Genomic DNA, 16,275 nt, shown 5'->3' with positions numbered 1-16,275 from the left:
GGAGACTTTTTATACAAGTCCCCCCGGCCAAAACATTAACCCCCTGACCGGTCAGCCTGGCCAGGGGCCCTGGGGGAGTGGGGACCCCCCCAATGAAGGGGTCCCCCCCTACAGGACTTACCTGACCAGGCTGAAGCCTGGTACTGTCCCCGATGCCCCTGGGCGGTGGGCATCGGGCTGATTATGGTGTAAAAAAAAGAATAATCTATTGTTTTTTACTGTGGCACTACAAGTGCTAGCAAGCCTCCCCAGCAAGCTGGGACTTGGAGAACCACAACCCGCTGGTACTTGTAGTTCCACAGTTAAAAAAATAGTACACAAAACACACTGACACACTTTTAAAATAAAACTTTAATACATACATTACACACATACTAATACTTACCTATCTTCTTCCCGTAGGTAGCCCTGGTCCTGATGTCCTCCAGTCCTGTGTCGGCGTTCCTCTTCATGTCGACGTCCTTCTTCAAGTCGACGTCCCTGTCGGCGATGGCGTCCGGTGTCCGGGTCCGACGAAATCCATGGAGGAAGCTGTGGAAGGAAACCATACTCACCTGTCCCAGCGCGACGTAGTCCAGGTAAGTGTCTTGTCAAAAAAACAAACCGAACACCCCGAAACCAGCCGGACAGAGAGCCGCACGGTACTCTGTGTACATCGTGCGGCTCCGCCTCCCGAATGCCGCTATTGGCCGCCTTGCGGCTTAGCGGCCAATCAGGAGCAAATACAAATACGAATGTTCCATCTTTAGGACTACGAATTGTTGTATTTTTGGGATTGTAAATCCCGAAAATACAAATTCGTAAAAAAAAGGTGTATTTCCCCCTACGAATACACCTTTTTTCTACGAATCTATTTTGGTAAATGTCCCCCCTTGTGTCTAAATTTAGTCCAACATTGCTTTGTAGGTTCACCTGGTATTGGTTTATTCATTATAGTAGCGGTGTGCGGTGCAAAGTACTGTACCTATTGTCTGTACACACAAAGGTGATGTTGCTATTGTACAGGGCCTGATTAATCAATAGGCTGATTAGGCTGCCGCCTAGGGCGCCAGGACTGGGGGGGGGGGGGGGGGGGGGGGGGCGGCACCTTGCAGGTGACAGCCAAGGAATAACATTAAGGCCTCATTTATTTTATGCTTGTTCGCTATTACCCGTCCCAATGTGCTGTGGAGAGTAAAGTTATTAAGGTGACGGCCAGGTCACTTACTGATTGAACCATTACTTTATGTACATTGTGCTACAGCACCAGCTGGGCAGCCTAAAGCCAAAGCCTCCTTCCCACGCACAACTCAACCCTCTCCCCTGAGTGGCCATACACGTGTACTTAGCAGCATAACAGGGGGAGCTACATGTGTATTAACCTTTGGCCCCTGGGACCTTTAATCAGACCCCGGTGCCCTGCAGAACTGTGATGCCTGTGCAGATATTCTTAAGGTTCCCATACACAGTGTGATGGCATGGTGCGATACAATGCGCGCTCCCACGGGCATCGCATTGCACAGTACAAAAAGTATGTGCTGCACTTTTTGTACTGCCTTCTGATTGCATCGCATGCAAAAATGCGATCCAGCCCATAACGGGTGCGATAATCGCACCGTGTATGGGCACCATTACAAAGACCTTTTGGATCAAAAATTCATTTCTAAAATCACTTCAACTGTTCCCCGCTTACAAAAGACATGGTTGGAAAAATAAATGAAAAGATACTGATTAAAAATAAATAAATGTGCTGTAATCATTTATTTTCCCCTTGTCTGCAAAGCAATGAAGTGTACAGCTCTGTAATAAATGACACACAGGTACAGATAGAACAGGAGGATACATAAGAAGAAATACAGGATGTGTTGGGCTTGAAACTCTTGACAGATGGATGCAAAGTACTAAGAGAGATCTTCACAAATTAATTTGAGTTTAATTCATGCACACAGAGGGCACACGCGACACCTTGCACGCCCCAGGCCAAGAAGAGGTTTCTGTTTCCTGTTCTAACATTCCATTAAAATTATGCTATACTTACTTAGGATCACTTTCTGCCTAGAAGATATGTGACAAATGTCCAATTTCATATTAGTCACCACCCAGAGACAATGTGCTATCCGGTCTACTGTTTTTCCTATCCTCCAGTCCCCCCCCTCCGGCCTGTCCCTTCATATCAAGGTCAGAGGTGACCTTACAGCTTTCTGAAAGGAGACAGAAGGCTTCCCAGCGGAAAAAGCCCAATTGCTAACTTCAGTGCAACCCTCGAGCAAGGATCTTATTATCCTGTCGCTGCAAGCAAGGCCACACGAACAATAAACGGGCACGCTCGGCTCCTGAGGTGACGCATTTTTCAACCTTTTGCTGCTCTGGAAAGAAATGTCTCCGGATGGAGAGAGAGTGGAACGGCTGGAGAAGAAAAACACAAGAGCCAAACGCAAGGGACCTCAAATATTTCCTTGAAGTTGTTTACTGTTCAACAAAACAGGAAAAGAGTGAGGATATCAACATTCAGGGGACAGACAGAGAGGGGGGCTGGGGTTACAGATCGCACCTTCCTACAGGAAGAAGGGCAAATTCTTTCAAGTCTCTGAAAGGGACGGTGTGACGCGTGAAACTAATGATGGGCGGACAGAATATTAATAAATTAGGCTGGCCGAATGTGTTTGTTGTTTTTGTTTTCCAACACGTATTGTAATATTTCTGGAGGTCAGAGAATAAGGCCAGACACTGCTGCTTATACAGAAAAATAAGGCATTTGTTTTTGTCGACGTTGCTGTTTATTTAAGGCCGTCCAGGGCTTGGCTGACTTGTTTGAAGACATCATCAACTGATCCCTCTGCATTGATCTGTTGAAAAGAGAAAACAATATATTAATATAGTTTTCAGATGCCGGTCGCAAGAAGATGACTATAATCCATGCCATACACTTTGCCATATTGGTGTTTGTTAGCCCAAAATGCGCTGTACTGAGCAACAAAACCCCTATAATGTGAAATGACTCCATGAATACATGTTACTTCCAGTATACATTCCTAAACAATGAAATAATAAAAACAAAACAAATGTAGATGCACCACTCCATAGCACCAACCACTGCTAATCAGAATCATTTTAATGATCCCGACAATCTAACAGAGAGCAAAATTGAGGCTCTTGGCCCAGTGGCGGAACTTGTGGGTGGTGAGCCCAGGTGCAACTATATAATTTGGGCCCCCCTCCTCCACCCCAACCAAAGTTTATAATATGCAACATGGCAGTGGGTGACAGGGAGAGGCAAAGTGTGACAGGGAAAAACAGAGGGTGACAGGAAGAGGGTGACAGACGCAGCAGTGGGTCCCTTATTCCTCAGTGGCCCAGGTGCACTGCACCTGCTGCCCCAATGGTAGTTCCGACTCTGCTTTGGCCATAAAATAACAGCCCACCAACCAATGTCCAGGTTACCATGTCACTGGTGGGTCCCTTAAACTGGGTACACACTAGACAGGCCAACCTTTGGCTCTCCAGATGTTGTGAAACTACAAATCCCAGCATGCCTTGCCACAGTTTTAACACTCCATTATAGCAAAACTGTGGCAGGGCATGATGGGATTTGTAGTTTGACAACATCTGGAGAGCCACAGGTTGGCCAGGCCTGCACTAGACGATATGTTGCCAAAACCTGCGGATTGGAGTGAAATATCAGGTCCATCGTCTAGTGCAGTGGTGGCCAACCCGAGGCTCTTGAGCCTCATGCGGCTCTCCCCCTTGTAAAGTGCGGCTCCTGCTCCCACTGCTGCCCGCCGCCCACCGTCCGTCCCAGTCCCCACTGCTCCCGGTTCCCTGAATCCCTTCTCCTTCTGAGGGGAGGAGAGCGCGCATTGGGCATCTCTCCTACCCCTTACTGTGCATCCTTGTGACTGGGCCGTGGCCAGCAGCCAATCAGGAGCCGGCCAGCGAGCTTTGATTGGTGGACGGACCAGTCACAGGGAAGTGAGGGGGGAAGGAGACGTGCGCTGTGCTTGTGTGCTCTCCTCCCCTCCCCTCGGTGACATGACAGGAGTCAGACTGCAGGGGGACGCCAGACTGTCCTCTCCCTGCCCGGCAGCAGCTGCAACAACGGTGAGTGCTGCTGCTGGGATATTTGCACTGTGGGGGCATAGCAGTTTGTGGCACTGTGGGGGCATACCAGCTTTCTGGCACCGTAGGGGCATACCCGGCACCGTGTGGTGCATACCTGGCACCATGGGGGCATATGTATATATGGCACTGCACTATTGGAGGCATATTTGTATCGCACCCACCCAAGGGGTCAAAATAGACCACCCCTTTTTTTGGCGCATGCGCCTTCGGCGCGCGCATGATGTCGGCTCTTTAGCTTGACTACCGATATTTTTCGGCTCTTTACCTCTGACCGGTTGGCCACTCCTGGTCTAGTGTGTACCAATGATATGCATGCTCACACGGGTCGTTAGCGACCTCCTCCACCCTGTCGGGACCGGCACTGGCAAGTTTGTATGAACTTGCTGGGTCCCGTTGGCAGCAATGTTGGGCTGGGTACTCATAGTCTAATATGTGGCCAACTTAACACTAAGATTCAAGTTTGGGGAGCAGAATCCCACCAAGCTGAAAAAGGCCAGCCACCCTAAGGCACCAGTGACCAGGCACTATGTGTTAGTGTTGAAAGAAAAAACCTGAGCTATGTGTTCAGGAGTGTTACATGCATGCAAGATTTGAAAAGTCCAAAAATAGTGCTAAATAAAGTGTTACTATGAGATGCCCCCAAGCAGCCAGGCCGTCCCAACTCAGGGGATCACGCACCTCAAACTTTAATTCCAAATTCTATACATTTATTTAGGCCTTATCATAAAAGTGCCTTTCCCAATCTGTGGTTAAGTGGTTCCCAAACTGTGTGCTGTGGCACTCTGGGGTGCCAGGGTTGTGGTCCAGGACCAATTCAAATTTTTTATATTTAATGAAAACCAAAGCTGATGGCTTCCAATAATAAAATATGTGGACAAACAGAAGTGAATCTTATCCCTTAGCACAGTGGTCTCCAACCTTAATTGAGCGTGAGCTACTCGAGACGAAAAAACCTCCCAGAGAGCTACTAAAATTTGTCCAATGCTCCTGATACTATGCCGCACCCAGTAATGCCCCTGATACTATGCCGCACCCAGTAATGCCCCTGATACTATGCCGCACCCAGTAATGTCCCTGATACTATGCCGCACCCAGTAATGCCCCTGATACTATGCCGCACCCAGTAATGCCCCTGATACTATGCCGCACCCAGTAATGCCCCTGATACTATGCCGCACCCAGTAATGCCCCTGATACTATGCCGCACCCAGTAATGCCCCTGATACTATGCCGCACCCAGTAATGCCCCTGATACTATGCCGCACCCAGTAATGCCCCTGATACTATGCCACACCCAGTAATGCCCCTGATACTATGCCACACCCAGTAATGCCCGATACTATGCCGCACACCGTAATGCCCCTGATACTATGCCGCACCCAGTAATGCCCCTGATACTATGCCGCACCCAGTAATGCCCCTGATACTATGCCGCACCCAGTAATGCCCCTGATACTATGCCGCACCCAGTAATGCCCCTGATACTATGCCACACCCAGTAATGCCCCTGATACTATGCCGCACACCGTAATGCCCCTGATACTATGCCGCACCCAGTAATGCCCCTGATACTATGCCGCACCCAGTAATGCCCCTGATACCATGCCGCACCCAGTAATGCCCTGATACTATGCCGCACCCAGTAATGCCCCTGATACTATGCCGCACCCAGTAATGCCCCTGATACTATGCCGCACCCAGTAATGCCCTGATACTATGCCGCACCCAGTAATGCCCCTGATACTATGCCGCACCCAGTAATGCCCCTGATACTATGCTGCACCCAGTAATGCCCCTGATACTATGCTGCACCCAGTAATGCCCCTGATACTATGCCGCACCCAGTAATGCCCCTGATGGTATGCCGCACCCAGTAATGCCCCTGATACTATACCGCACCCAGTAATGCCCCTGATACTATGCCCCACCCAGTAATGCCCCTGATACTATGCTGCACACTGTAATGCCCCTGATACTATGCCGCACCCAGTAATGCCCCTGATACTATGCCGCACCCAGTAATGCCCCTGATACTATGCTGCACCCAGTAATGCACCTGATACTATGCCGCACCCAGTAATGCCCCTGATACTATGCTGCACACTGTAATGCCCCTAATACTATGCCGCACCCAGTAATGCCCCTGATACTATGCCGCACCAAGTAATGCCCCTGATACTATGCCGCACCCAGTAATGCCCCTGACACTATGCCGCACCCAGTAATGCCCCTGATACTATGCCGCACCCAGTAATGCCCCTGATACTATGCCGCACCCAGTAATGCCCCTGATACTATGCCGCACCCAGTAATGCCCCTGATACTATGCCGCACCCAGTAATGCCCCTGATACTATGCCGCACCCAGTAATGCCCCTGATACTATGCTGCACACTGTAATGCCCAACACATTATGCACCGCAATTCCTCTGACACATGATGCCGCGCACCACAATGCCTATTATACTATGCCGCACACTGTAATGCCCCTGACACATTATGCCACATATTGCAATGCCCCTCACACCTAATGCATACCTCCCAACTTTGCCATCTGACAAAGGAATATATCCGCGTGCCACAGGCGAAATTTTGTGGGCACTGTTTTTGTCACTGTGAGGGCATGGCCAGTGCTGTGTGAACTTCTGGCTATGCCCCCAGCCCCTCTGCCTACCTGATTAGACGCATGTACAGTGTCTAATCCCTGCAGGACCGTCCCAAAAAAATGGAATGTCCCACAAAAATCGATACAGTTGGGAGGAATGCATTATGCCACACCGCAATGCCCGACACATTATGCCACGCCGCAATGCCCGACACATTATGCCACACTACAATGCCCCCCACAGCAAGGTTTCTAATAAATTGTAAATTACCTGATTAGTGTTAGGGGTCAATACTCATTGCTAAGGGATTAATGTCCATTGCCAGGGGATAATGCTCATTACCAAGGGGTTAATATCCGTTTCCAGGGGTTAATGTCCATTGCCAGGAGTTAATGTTCATTGCCCAGGGGTTAATGTTGGATGCCAAGGGGTTAATGTTGGATGGTAAGGGGTTAATATCCAGACGGACGCTAGAAATCATATTTGATTTCTAGCGTCTGACAGGGAGCACAGCGCTACAGCGTTACCAGGAGGTGCTGGTCAAATATGACCTCCAGCGTCTATCTGCTCCGAAGCGAGGAGTGTGCAGGGGAAGGTGGTGGCAGCGGCAGCGATGGGTGGTCGGACAATCGGGCGGGCAGACACACGGGAGGGCGCATGCAGGCAACAGTGGTCGAGTCACCCATTTTGCTCAGACGAGCTACCGGTAGCTTGCGAGCGACGGGTTGGCGACCATAAAGGATGATTTATTAAAACAATTTACTCCATTAAATATATTTTTTAAGAGACGTTAGGCCTAGAGGTGTCTTGAAAAAAAAGCTGATACTCTAGGACCCCGTTAAGAAAAAAGGTTTGGGAACCACTAGGGTTTCATGTTAAATCCCCTATGACGCGGGTGCTGGGGGGGGGAGATGACGTCAGCGGGTGTCAGCTTCCCGCCCGCTTCCTGCAGATCTGAGACACCACAGAGGTCTGGTTTTGTCTGGTCATGCAAGGTTGAGAATAGATCACCTGCGGGGGATTGCGGCATGCGAGGGGGGGGGGGGGGGTGGGCGAATGTGTGGGCAGCATTTGCTCAACCAGAATAACCTCCTATGTTTTAAATTACGGTGTGCACTTCAGCTGTCCACCCCCCCATAGAATTCCTAAACAATATATCTTCTTTTATAGGGTATGTCCTTAATCGCAGGCAATGCAGATGTTCAATGAGTAGAACGCTTGTTTTTAAGTTGCTAAAAAAGATGCAGGGGGTATTCTATTCAATTTCCTATTCAATTGTGCCAATTTTTGAGACATATTTCCACTATGCAGTTTCACTTTTTTTTTAAGTTGAAACAGCAAATCCGTAACATTACTAAAAAAGTCTGCAGCATTGACAAAAACACACGGATCGGCAAATAATTCGCCAATCCACGTCTTTTTCCAGCCGTGCCAGATTTCTCCACAGTTGAAAAATCGGCACTTTAGCTTAATTGGACAAATGTAAATTTGATCTAAAAAACCATAAAAGTGTAGATTTTTCGACTTGGAGTCAATAATCTCAGATTCTATATTTGGTGGGTGGGGGATAAATAAAAGATTTCCGCTCTTTTTAATTATTATTGTTTTCGCCCAAACCAAAACCGGTAAGTTATTGGTTTATTGATAAAAGTGATCCTAGTAGTCTGAGAGTTTGCTGATGGGAGAACTTGGACTATGAGCACCACTGGGGCAGGGGCTTACGTGACAGTTCAAACGTTTTCCCTACAGCACTGTACAATGGGCCCGATTCAGACCTGATCGCATGGTCAGCGTTCAGTTTAGACGCCTCGCTGCTAGAGTGAACTCCTGCCTTGTCCTGAATCGTACCCTATCTGTTGATGCTACTGTATATGCGAGTACATAACAGATATCAATGGCTTAAGATCCCAGGCAATGCATTGTATCTCCACAAAGTAAAACTGCATGACACTTACTCTACAATACAGAGAAGGAACATTCCATCCAGTCTTTGCACTGTACCGTTTTCTATGTTAATAAAAATAATGTCTCTGTATTTCTATACCTTTCGCACGATGCCTCTCTGTTCATACAGGGCAATGACGGGTTCTGTGGCTTTATAGTAAGTCTCCAGCCTCTTCTTAATGGTGGCTTCATTGTCATCAGCACGGCCGCTAGTTTCACCACGTTTTAGTAACCGTTTTACCATTGTATCCGAGCCAGCATCAATGTACAGCAACAGTGATGGAGCAGCAATCTATAGTGACAAACAGAGTTATACATGGGACTATGCCAGTCTATAGTGACAAACAGAGTTATACATGGGACTATCCCAGTCTACAATGACAGGCAGGGTTATACATGGGACTATCCCAGTCTACAATGACAGACAGGGTTATACATAGGACTATGACAGTTTACAATGACAGACAGGGTCATACATGGGACTATGCCAGTCTACAGTGACAGACAGGGTCATACATGGGACTATGCCAGTCTACAGTGACAGACAGGGTTATACATGGGACTATCCCAGTCTACAGTGACAGGCAGGGTTATACATGGGACTATGTCAGTCTACAGTGACAGACAGGGTCATACATAGGACTATACCAGTCTACAGTGACAGGCAGGGTTATACATGGGACTATCCCAGTCTACAGTGACATACAGGGTTATACATGGGACTATGCCAGTCTACAGTGACAGAGAGGGTCATACATGGGACTACGTCAGTCTACAGTGACAGACAGGGTCATACATAGGACTATGACAGTCTACAATGACAGACAGGGTTATACATGGGACTATGCCAGTCTACAGTGACAGACAGGGTTATACATGGGACTATGCCAGTCTACAGTGACAGACAGGGTCATACATGGGACTACGTCAGTCTACAGTGACAGACAGGGTCATCCATGGGACTATGCCAGTCTACAGTGACAGGCAGGGTTATACATGGGACTATGCCAGTCTACAGTGACAGGCAGGGTTATACATGGGACTATGTCAGTCTACAGTGACAGGCAGGGTTATACATGGGACTATGCCAGTCTACAGTGACAGGCAGGGTTATACATGGGACTATGTCAGTCTACAGTGACAGGCAGGGTTATACATAGGACTATACCAGCCTACAGTGACAGGCAGGGTTATACATGGGACTATCCCAGTCTACAGTGACAGGCAGGGTTATACATGGGACTATCCCAGTCTACAGTGACAGGCAGGGTTAAACATGGGACTATCCAAGTCTACAGTGACAGACAGGGTTATACATGGGACTATCCCAGTCTACAGTGACAGACAGGGTTATACATGGGACTATACCAGTCTACAGTGACAGACAGGGTTATACACAGGACTATACCAGTCTACAGTGACAGGCAGGGTTATACATGGGACTATACCAGTCTACAGTGACAGGCAGGGTTATACATGGGACTATCCCAGTCTACAGTGACAGGCAGGGTTATACATGGGACTATCCCAGTCTACAGTGACATACAGGGTCATCCATGGGGCTATGCCAGTCTACAGGGACAGGCAGGGTTATACATAGGACTATACCAGTCTACAGTGACAGGCAGGGTTATACATGGGACTACCCCAGTCTACAAAGACAGACAGGGTTATACATGGATTACACATATAGTACAATAAAAATAAAAAAAGTTAAATGTATTGATTTGATTGACAAGTTCACTCACAGGATTGGTTATGCATAAAAAACTCAGGTAAGTGCACTTTACCGAAAGAAAAGGACTGGATAAAGGATTGCTGTTCTTGGTTGGATTCAACACAGATCCTCTCTATGGTTATGGAGTTGTAATTGAGCCATTGGAGGAATCTGTGGAAGTGGAGCTGTTATGAACCCCAAAACAGCCCAAATGGGGGCCTCATTTGGAGCAGCACAGGTCCTCTCTATTAGCACGGTGATAGTAATTGGATCCGCTGGAGGAGTCTGTGTGTAGATGGTGTATTAGGGAACCCCATTTCTCACTCAGTGGGTCTCGCTGATGGTACAGTGTGTTGCAGAGACCATGGGTACAGGTGGAGATCAATGTGTAATACTAGTTCCTCTTAAATTGGTTTAAGAGGTGGAGAATCTTACCTGGGGGTCCTCACCAGAATAGCATGCAAGTGGTAGGGGAGGGGAAGATGGCAATGAGTCCCATGTAAATTTCCAGTTCAAGGTAGCGATCCAATTGGAGATGGAATTTGATAAAGCTACAGCCAGTAGTGAAACGCGTCAGAGGTTTCCCACTCCAGGATTGATATTTGGACTTTAAATACTACAGACTTCCATCTCCAATTGGATCGCTACCTTGAACTGGAAATTTACATGGCACTCATTGACATCTTCCCCTCCCCGCAAAATAAAAAAATATGCGCTTTTTAACATGCTTTTTAACATGCACTTTATTCACTTGTTTGTTGTGTGTTATGTGTTTATATTTCACAGTTTTATTTTGTGATTTAAATAAAAGTTAAATTTTACTGAGTTCAGTTTTCTACAGGTGCACCACACCTAGACAAACTTTTTCTTTCTCGTATATTTCAGACAGGGTTATACATGGGACTGTGCCAGTCTACAGTGACAGACAGGGTTATACATGGGACTACGTCAGTCTACAATGACAGGCAGGATATACATGGACTATACCAGTCTACAATGACAGGCAGGGTTATACAGCATCTTGATAAAGGAACCGCTGAGTTCCGAAACATTGGTAAAACTTGCCTGCTGAGTCTTATTATTCGAGTGCCGCCGCCCCCCATCTGCATATGTATCTCTGCCTGTCTCAAAGACAGTGCAGTTCGGAAGGCACCGGCTTGCTTACTTTCCCTAGGAGGGACATCACTGTGTGCATTTTGCTTTGGAGGGCCGGCTTAGGAGCTGATATATATATATATATATATATATATATATATATATATATATATATATATATATATATACAACAAATGGAAGAAAGAAACTGGCACTCCTGGGACTTGTGCATAAATTTTGTATTCAAAAGTACATGGTACAACAACCAACGTTTCGGGGCAGATGCCCCTTTGTCAAGGTATAGGTGACAACGTTGTCACCTACACCTTGACAAAGGGGCATCTGCCCCAAAACGTTGGTTGTTGTACCATGTACTTTTGAATACAAAATTTATGCACAAGTCCCAGGAGTGCCAGTTTCTTTCTTCCATTTGTTGTCCATCCATCCGAACGGGCACCCGGGCAGTCTAACAGGAGGGGTGAGTGCCGGGCCGCTAAACTGATATATATATATATATATATATATATATATATATATATAGAAAACGGTATATCAGAAGATATAAAGAAGCAGCACTCCTTCTTTGGTTTTAAAGTCCAAACAAACAATTTATTCCATAGGCAACTGAGCATCAGATTTTTGCAGCTTATCAGTCGGCATTAGCATGCCTTTACCAGTAGTGGGGGTCACAAACATAATCACCCATCCTAGTAGTGTAGGGAGAACACAGTCACAGTCGACGGATCCGTTTCGGCTCAATAGAGCCTTTCTCACAGACTGACCCAATAATACTGATACTCGTGCAGTGTTAAATAGCCATCACCATAAACTTCAATCAAATCACAACAGCTGCTGTGCATCACAGTCCAGCCAATCATGGCATGTAGCCCAATCACGCCCATGCCCGGAACTCCATATATGGAGTAAACAATCATGCACCTATCCCACTCACGTGGGTCTCACCTGCCACTACAGGACCCCGAGCTCACTCATCCAGCTGCGGCGGTATTAGCTCAGGTGCTGGAGACGGAGGTGGAACGCAGCGCTTCGCGCCGCGCTACCCGCGTCATCACTATGCACCAGGTCCAATCAGGGAAGCCGGCGTGTCGCATCATCACCTGACGCGATCCCGGCCACTCCCCTGGACCAGCTCTGGAGCGCATCGCCATGTTGGAGAGGGCAGAGTACTCTGCGTGCAAGGTGTCCAGGGATGCGGACGCCATCTTGTGGAGGTCACTGAAAGACCTTAAGTAATCACATCTGAGGCAATATCAACACCAATTTAAGGCATTTAGCGGCGGGGGCAAATAACCAGATAGGCTTGCTGTTATAGCACATCAGTTGAGTGAATATAGCATGACAGATGACAACATATAATATATACAATATTTACAATGGGGAAGGTTTCATAAGGATATCTCTTGGTCCTAACTCAGGTTTCATAAAGGTATCACTTAATTCTGAACAAGTGACAAATGGCCCGATAAGATCGGACAATATCTGAGCGGGGGATAACATGCATGTCATGGAGTCACAGATAAGCGGAAATAGGGTATTCTTCATTGAGTCCAGATGGTGATAAGGTATCCAGTTTCCGAATCCACTGGCATTCCCTCTGTAGCAACATTTTATGTCTATCACCTCCTCTTCTGAGAGGAGGTATATGGTCAACCAGCATATACTTGAAGTCCCTTATCGAATGTCCGGCCTCTATAAAGTGCCTTGCTACCGGAGGTGTATTAATATCAACCCCATTTAGGGCCTTCTTGATCGACGATCTGTGCATCGCTATTCTCTCCTTCGCCATTCTGATGGTTTTACCCACGTACAATTTGCTACACGAACAAAGGGTGACGTAGATGACGAATTTGGATTCACAATTCAGGCGATGATAGATCGGGAATGTCTGTCCGGAGATTGGATGGGTGAAATGTGTGCCCGTGACTAGGAAGCTGCAGTTGGCACATTTTGTGCATTTGTAGGTACCATTCCTAGAAGTCAGCCAACCACTAGATGTCTTAACGGGGCTGATGTCAGAGTAGGAGACCCTCTGTTTCAGATTGCTACTCCTTTTGTAACTGAACAGTGGAGCACTGGCACAATCCGGGCCCAGCACTGGGTCAGTGCTCATGATGTGCCAGTGTCTCTGTACAGACGATTTAAGGAGTCCCGAATTAGTGGAGTAGGTGGTAGGAAATACTATTCTATCAAGACTAGAGTCTTTATTCGATGGTTTCAGTAGGTCTTCGCGTTTTATAGCTTTACATTTCTGTACTGCTTCATGGACCTCTCTTCTATCGTATCCTCGATCAAGAAATTTCAGTGCCATAATCTGCAGTTCGTCATTAAGATCATCCGGATTAGATGTAATTCTCGCAACCCTGATGAGCTGCGAGAAGGGCAACCCTCTCTTAAGTGGCTGTGGATGGAAACTGTCATATGCCAAGAGTGTATTCTTGTCAGTTTGTTTCTTGTATACTTTGGTATCGTATCCATTATTGTTGACAGTTATTGTTACATCCAGAAAGTTAAGGGAGGTTGGATCGCTTGTACAAGTGAACCTGATCAGGCCAGGTAGGCCATTGAGGTAGAGGACAAAGTCATCAAGTTGCTTCTGTGTGCCAGTCCAGACCATAAAGAGGTCGTCAATGTACCTCATGTAGATTGCCACATATTTAGAATATTGTACATTGGACATAATATGAACTTTTTCGTACTGGTACATGAACAGGTTGGCATAGGATGGGGCCATATTGGACCCCATCGCTGTGCCAACCCGCTGCAGGAAGAACGCATTGTTAAATAAAAAGTAGTTCTTATGCAAAATTATGTCGATAAGAAGAAGCAAATAATCAACAGGTGGGCCTGTATAGTTTGTGTTCCCCACCAGAGTCTTACGGACTGCCTCTATACCTTCCCTGTTGGAGATGTTGGTATAGAGGCTACTGACGTCCAGAGTAGCCAGTATGCTGCCAGGTGGGGGTCCCCCGAATCCCTGGAGTTTGACTAAGAAGTCAGTAGTATCCCGTATGTAGTAAGGGGTGCATTTAACTACCGGTTGTAGGTGGTAGTCGACGTATTGGGACAGGGGTTGACTCAATGAACCCCTGGCAGAAATGATAGGTCTGCCAGGGGGAGCCACCATGCTCTTGTGTATTTTCGGTAGGATGTAGATTAGGGGCACCTTGGGGAACTCCTGTTTAAGAAAGAGTGAGGTTTGGGTATCAACCCAGCCATTGGTGTGTCCCAGATCTATTACTGAGTCTATTTCCCTCTTGTAATTGGAGGTAGGGTCAAACGTCAGTTTCTTGTAACAGTTTGAGTCATTGAGCTGTCTCATAATCTCAGTCACGTAGTCTGTATGATTCAAGATTACAATACCCCCGCCCTTATCAGCGGGGCGGATTATTATTTTCTTGTTGTCATGCAAGGAGCGTATTGCTATTGATTCCGCTCTAGTTAGATTGGACCTAATTTTGACTTTTTCAGAGGCATTATGTAGGTCATTTTTGACCAGCCTAAAGAAAGTGGCAATTGACGGGTTGACTGTGGGTGGGTCAAATGTACTCCTCGGTTTAAAGGGGCTTACCGTCCTATCAGTCGTGGGACCCCGTCTTTTATGAAAGTCCATTAGGTTCAATTTACGCTGGAATTTGTACAGTTCTACTTCTAGATCAATGGGCTTTTGTTTGTACGTTTGTATAAAAGTGAGTCCTTTCGACAGGACCGTCATTTCCTCTCTGGTGGGTGTATAATCAGAGAGGTTGTACACTACTTGTTCCTTGGGCCTGACTTGGAGGTCGCCCCTCTTCCCCTTGTGTCGCTGTCCCCCTCTTCTTGTCCTTTTGGGGTATTCCGATTTCGGCTGCGCATATGTACGCGCTCCCGAAAAAACGGCGGTCTCCTAGGTCGGGAGGATTGGTCAGAGTCACTCTGGGAAGTGTGGGAATCTACGTCTGTATATTTTCTGTCGTAACGTCTTCTAGGGCCCTCGTTTGTTTTCCAGGGGCGTCGGGTATTTTGCTTGTTAAGCCAGGGATAGACACGTAGGTCTTTATAATCCTCCTTGACTTTTTTATATTTTGATTTTTTAAACGTTAGTAATTCTGAACGGTATGCGTCAAGTCCTTCTGTCAATTTAGTTATCCAAGATCCCCCCTCATCTGCAGTCATAACATCCAGGCCACCTCGCTCACACTCAGCAATGTCAATTTTTAGGGTGTCTATCTCACTATTGACTTGTTGTATTACTAGTATCATGAGATCCAGACTACACTGATTAAGAATCATACACCATTGCTTGCAGAATTCCGTGTTTCCACGGCCAATGGTGGGTTGATTTTTAATTCGAAATCCCCTTGGTAGGAGTTTGTCTTTATAGTACTGAGTCAGTGTTAGACCATGGAGCTCAAGTTCAATACGTCTTTTATTAAGTTTCAATAGGTCAGAATAGATTTCACTTGGGCTGTCCACGTCAAAGGCCAATTTGTCAGAGTCAGGGAAAAGGATTTTGGATATGTCCTTTTCTAAAAACCTTTTAGTACCCGTTAAATCCCCAATATCAGATTCCATAATCAACAGGTCACAAAATAGATTAAGGAGATAGTTGATCAGGAGTAAATGAGATGGTTTACACTGATATATACAAAACAGTAAACAAGACAAATATATACAATTTATATACAAGAAATCCGTGTGAAGTCACACACACGGTGTGAACGCAGGTGCAGATTCAAATCCACAGGGGTTGAATGCAAGAAAACTTAAGGAATCCGCACACTTAAAGGGTTATTTTGAGGGTGCCCGTCAGCAAGAA

The 16,275-nt window shown here is 46.7% G+C and overlaps 1 protein-coding gene across 4 annotated transcripts in view; it reads right to left on the bottom strand.

Annotated features, from left to right (window-relative positions):
* Positions 1 to 1,710: 1,710 nt before the first annotated feature.
* AK1 (adenylate kinase 1) overlaps positions 1,711 to 16,275 on the bottom strand; it is a 101,126-nt gene continuing 86,561 nt past the window's right edge. For all 4 annotated transcript variants that reach the window (XM_083160829.1, XM_083160828.1, XM_083160830.1 and 1 more), the window contains 2 exons: positions 8,748 to 8,939; positions 1,711 to 2,825 (listed from right to left, as the gene is read on the bottom strand). In XM_083160829.1, coding sequence (XP_083016955.1) covers positions 2,757 to 2,825; positions 8,748 to 8,939 — 261 coding nt within the window. In that variant the 3' untranslated portion in view covers positions 1,711 to 2,756. The remainder of the gene's footprint in view (positions 2,826 to 8,747; positions 8,940 to 16,275) is intronic.

Source organism: Crinia signifera, chromosome 9 (genome assembly GCF_055691185.1).
Source record: "Crinia signifera chromosome 9, ASM5569118v1, whole genome shotgun sequence".
NCBI classification, from domain to species: domain Eukaryota; kingdom Metazoa; phylum Chordata; class Amphibia; order Anura; family Myobatrachidae; genus Crinia; species Crinia signifera.
The sequence above is the reverse complement of the archived record's forward strand: the minus strand, read 5'-3'. Positions and strand labels throughout refer to the sequence as shown.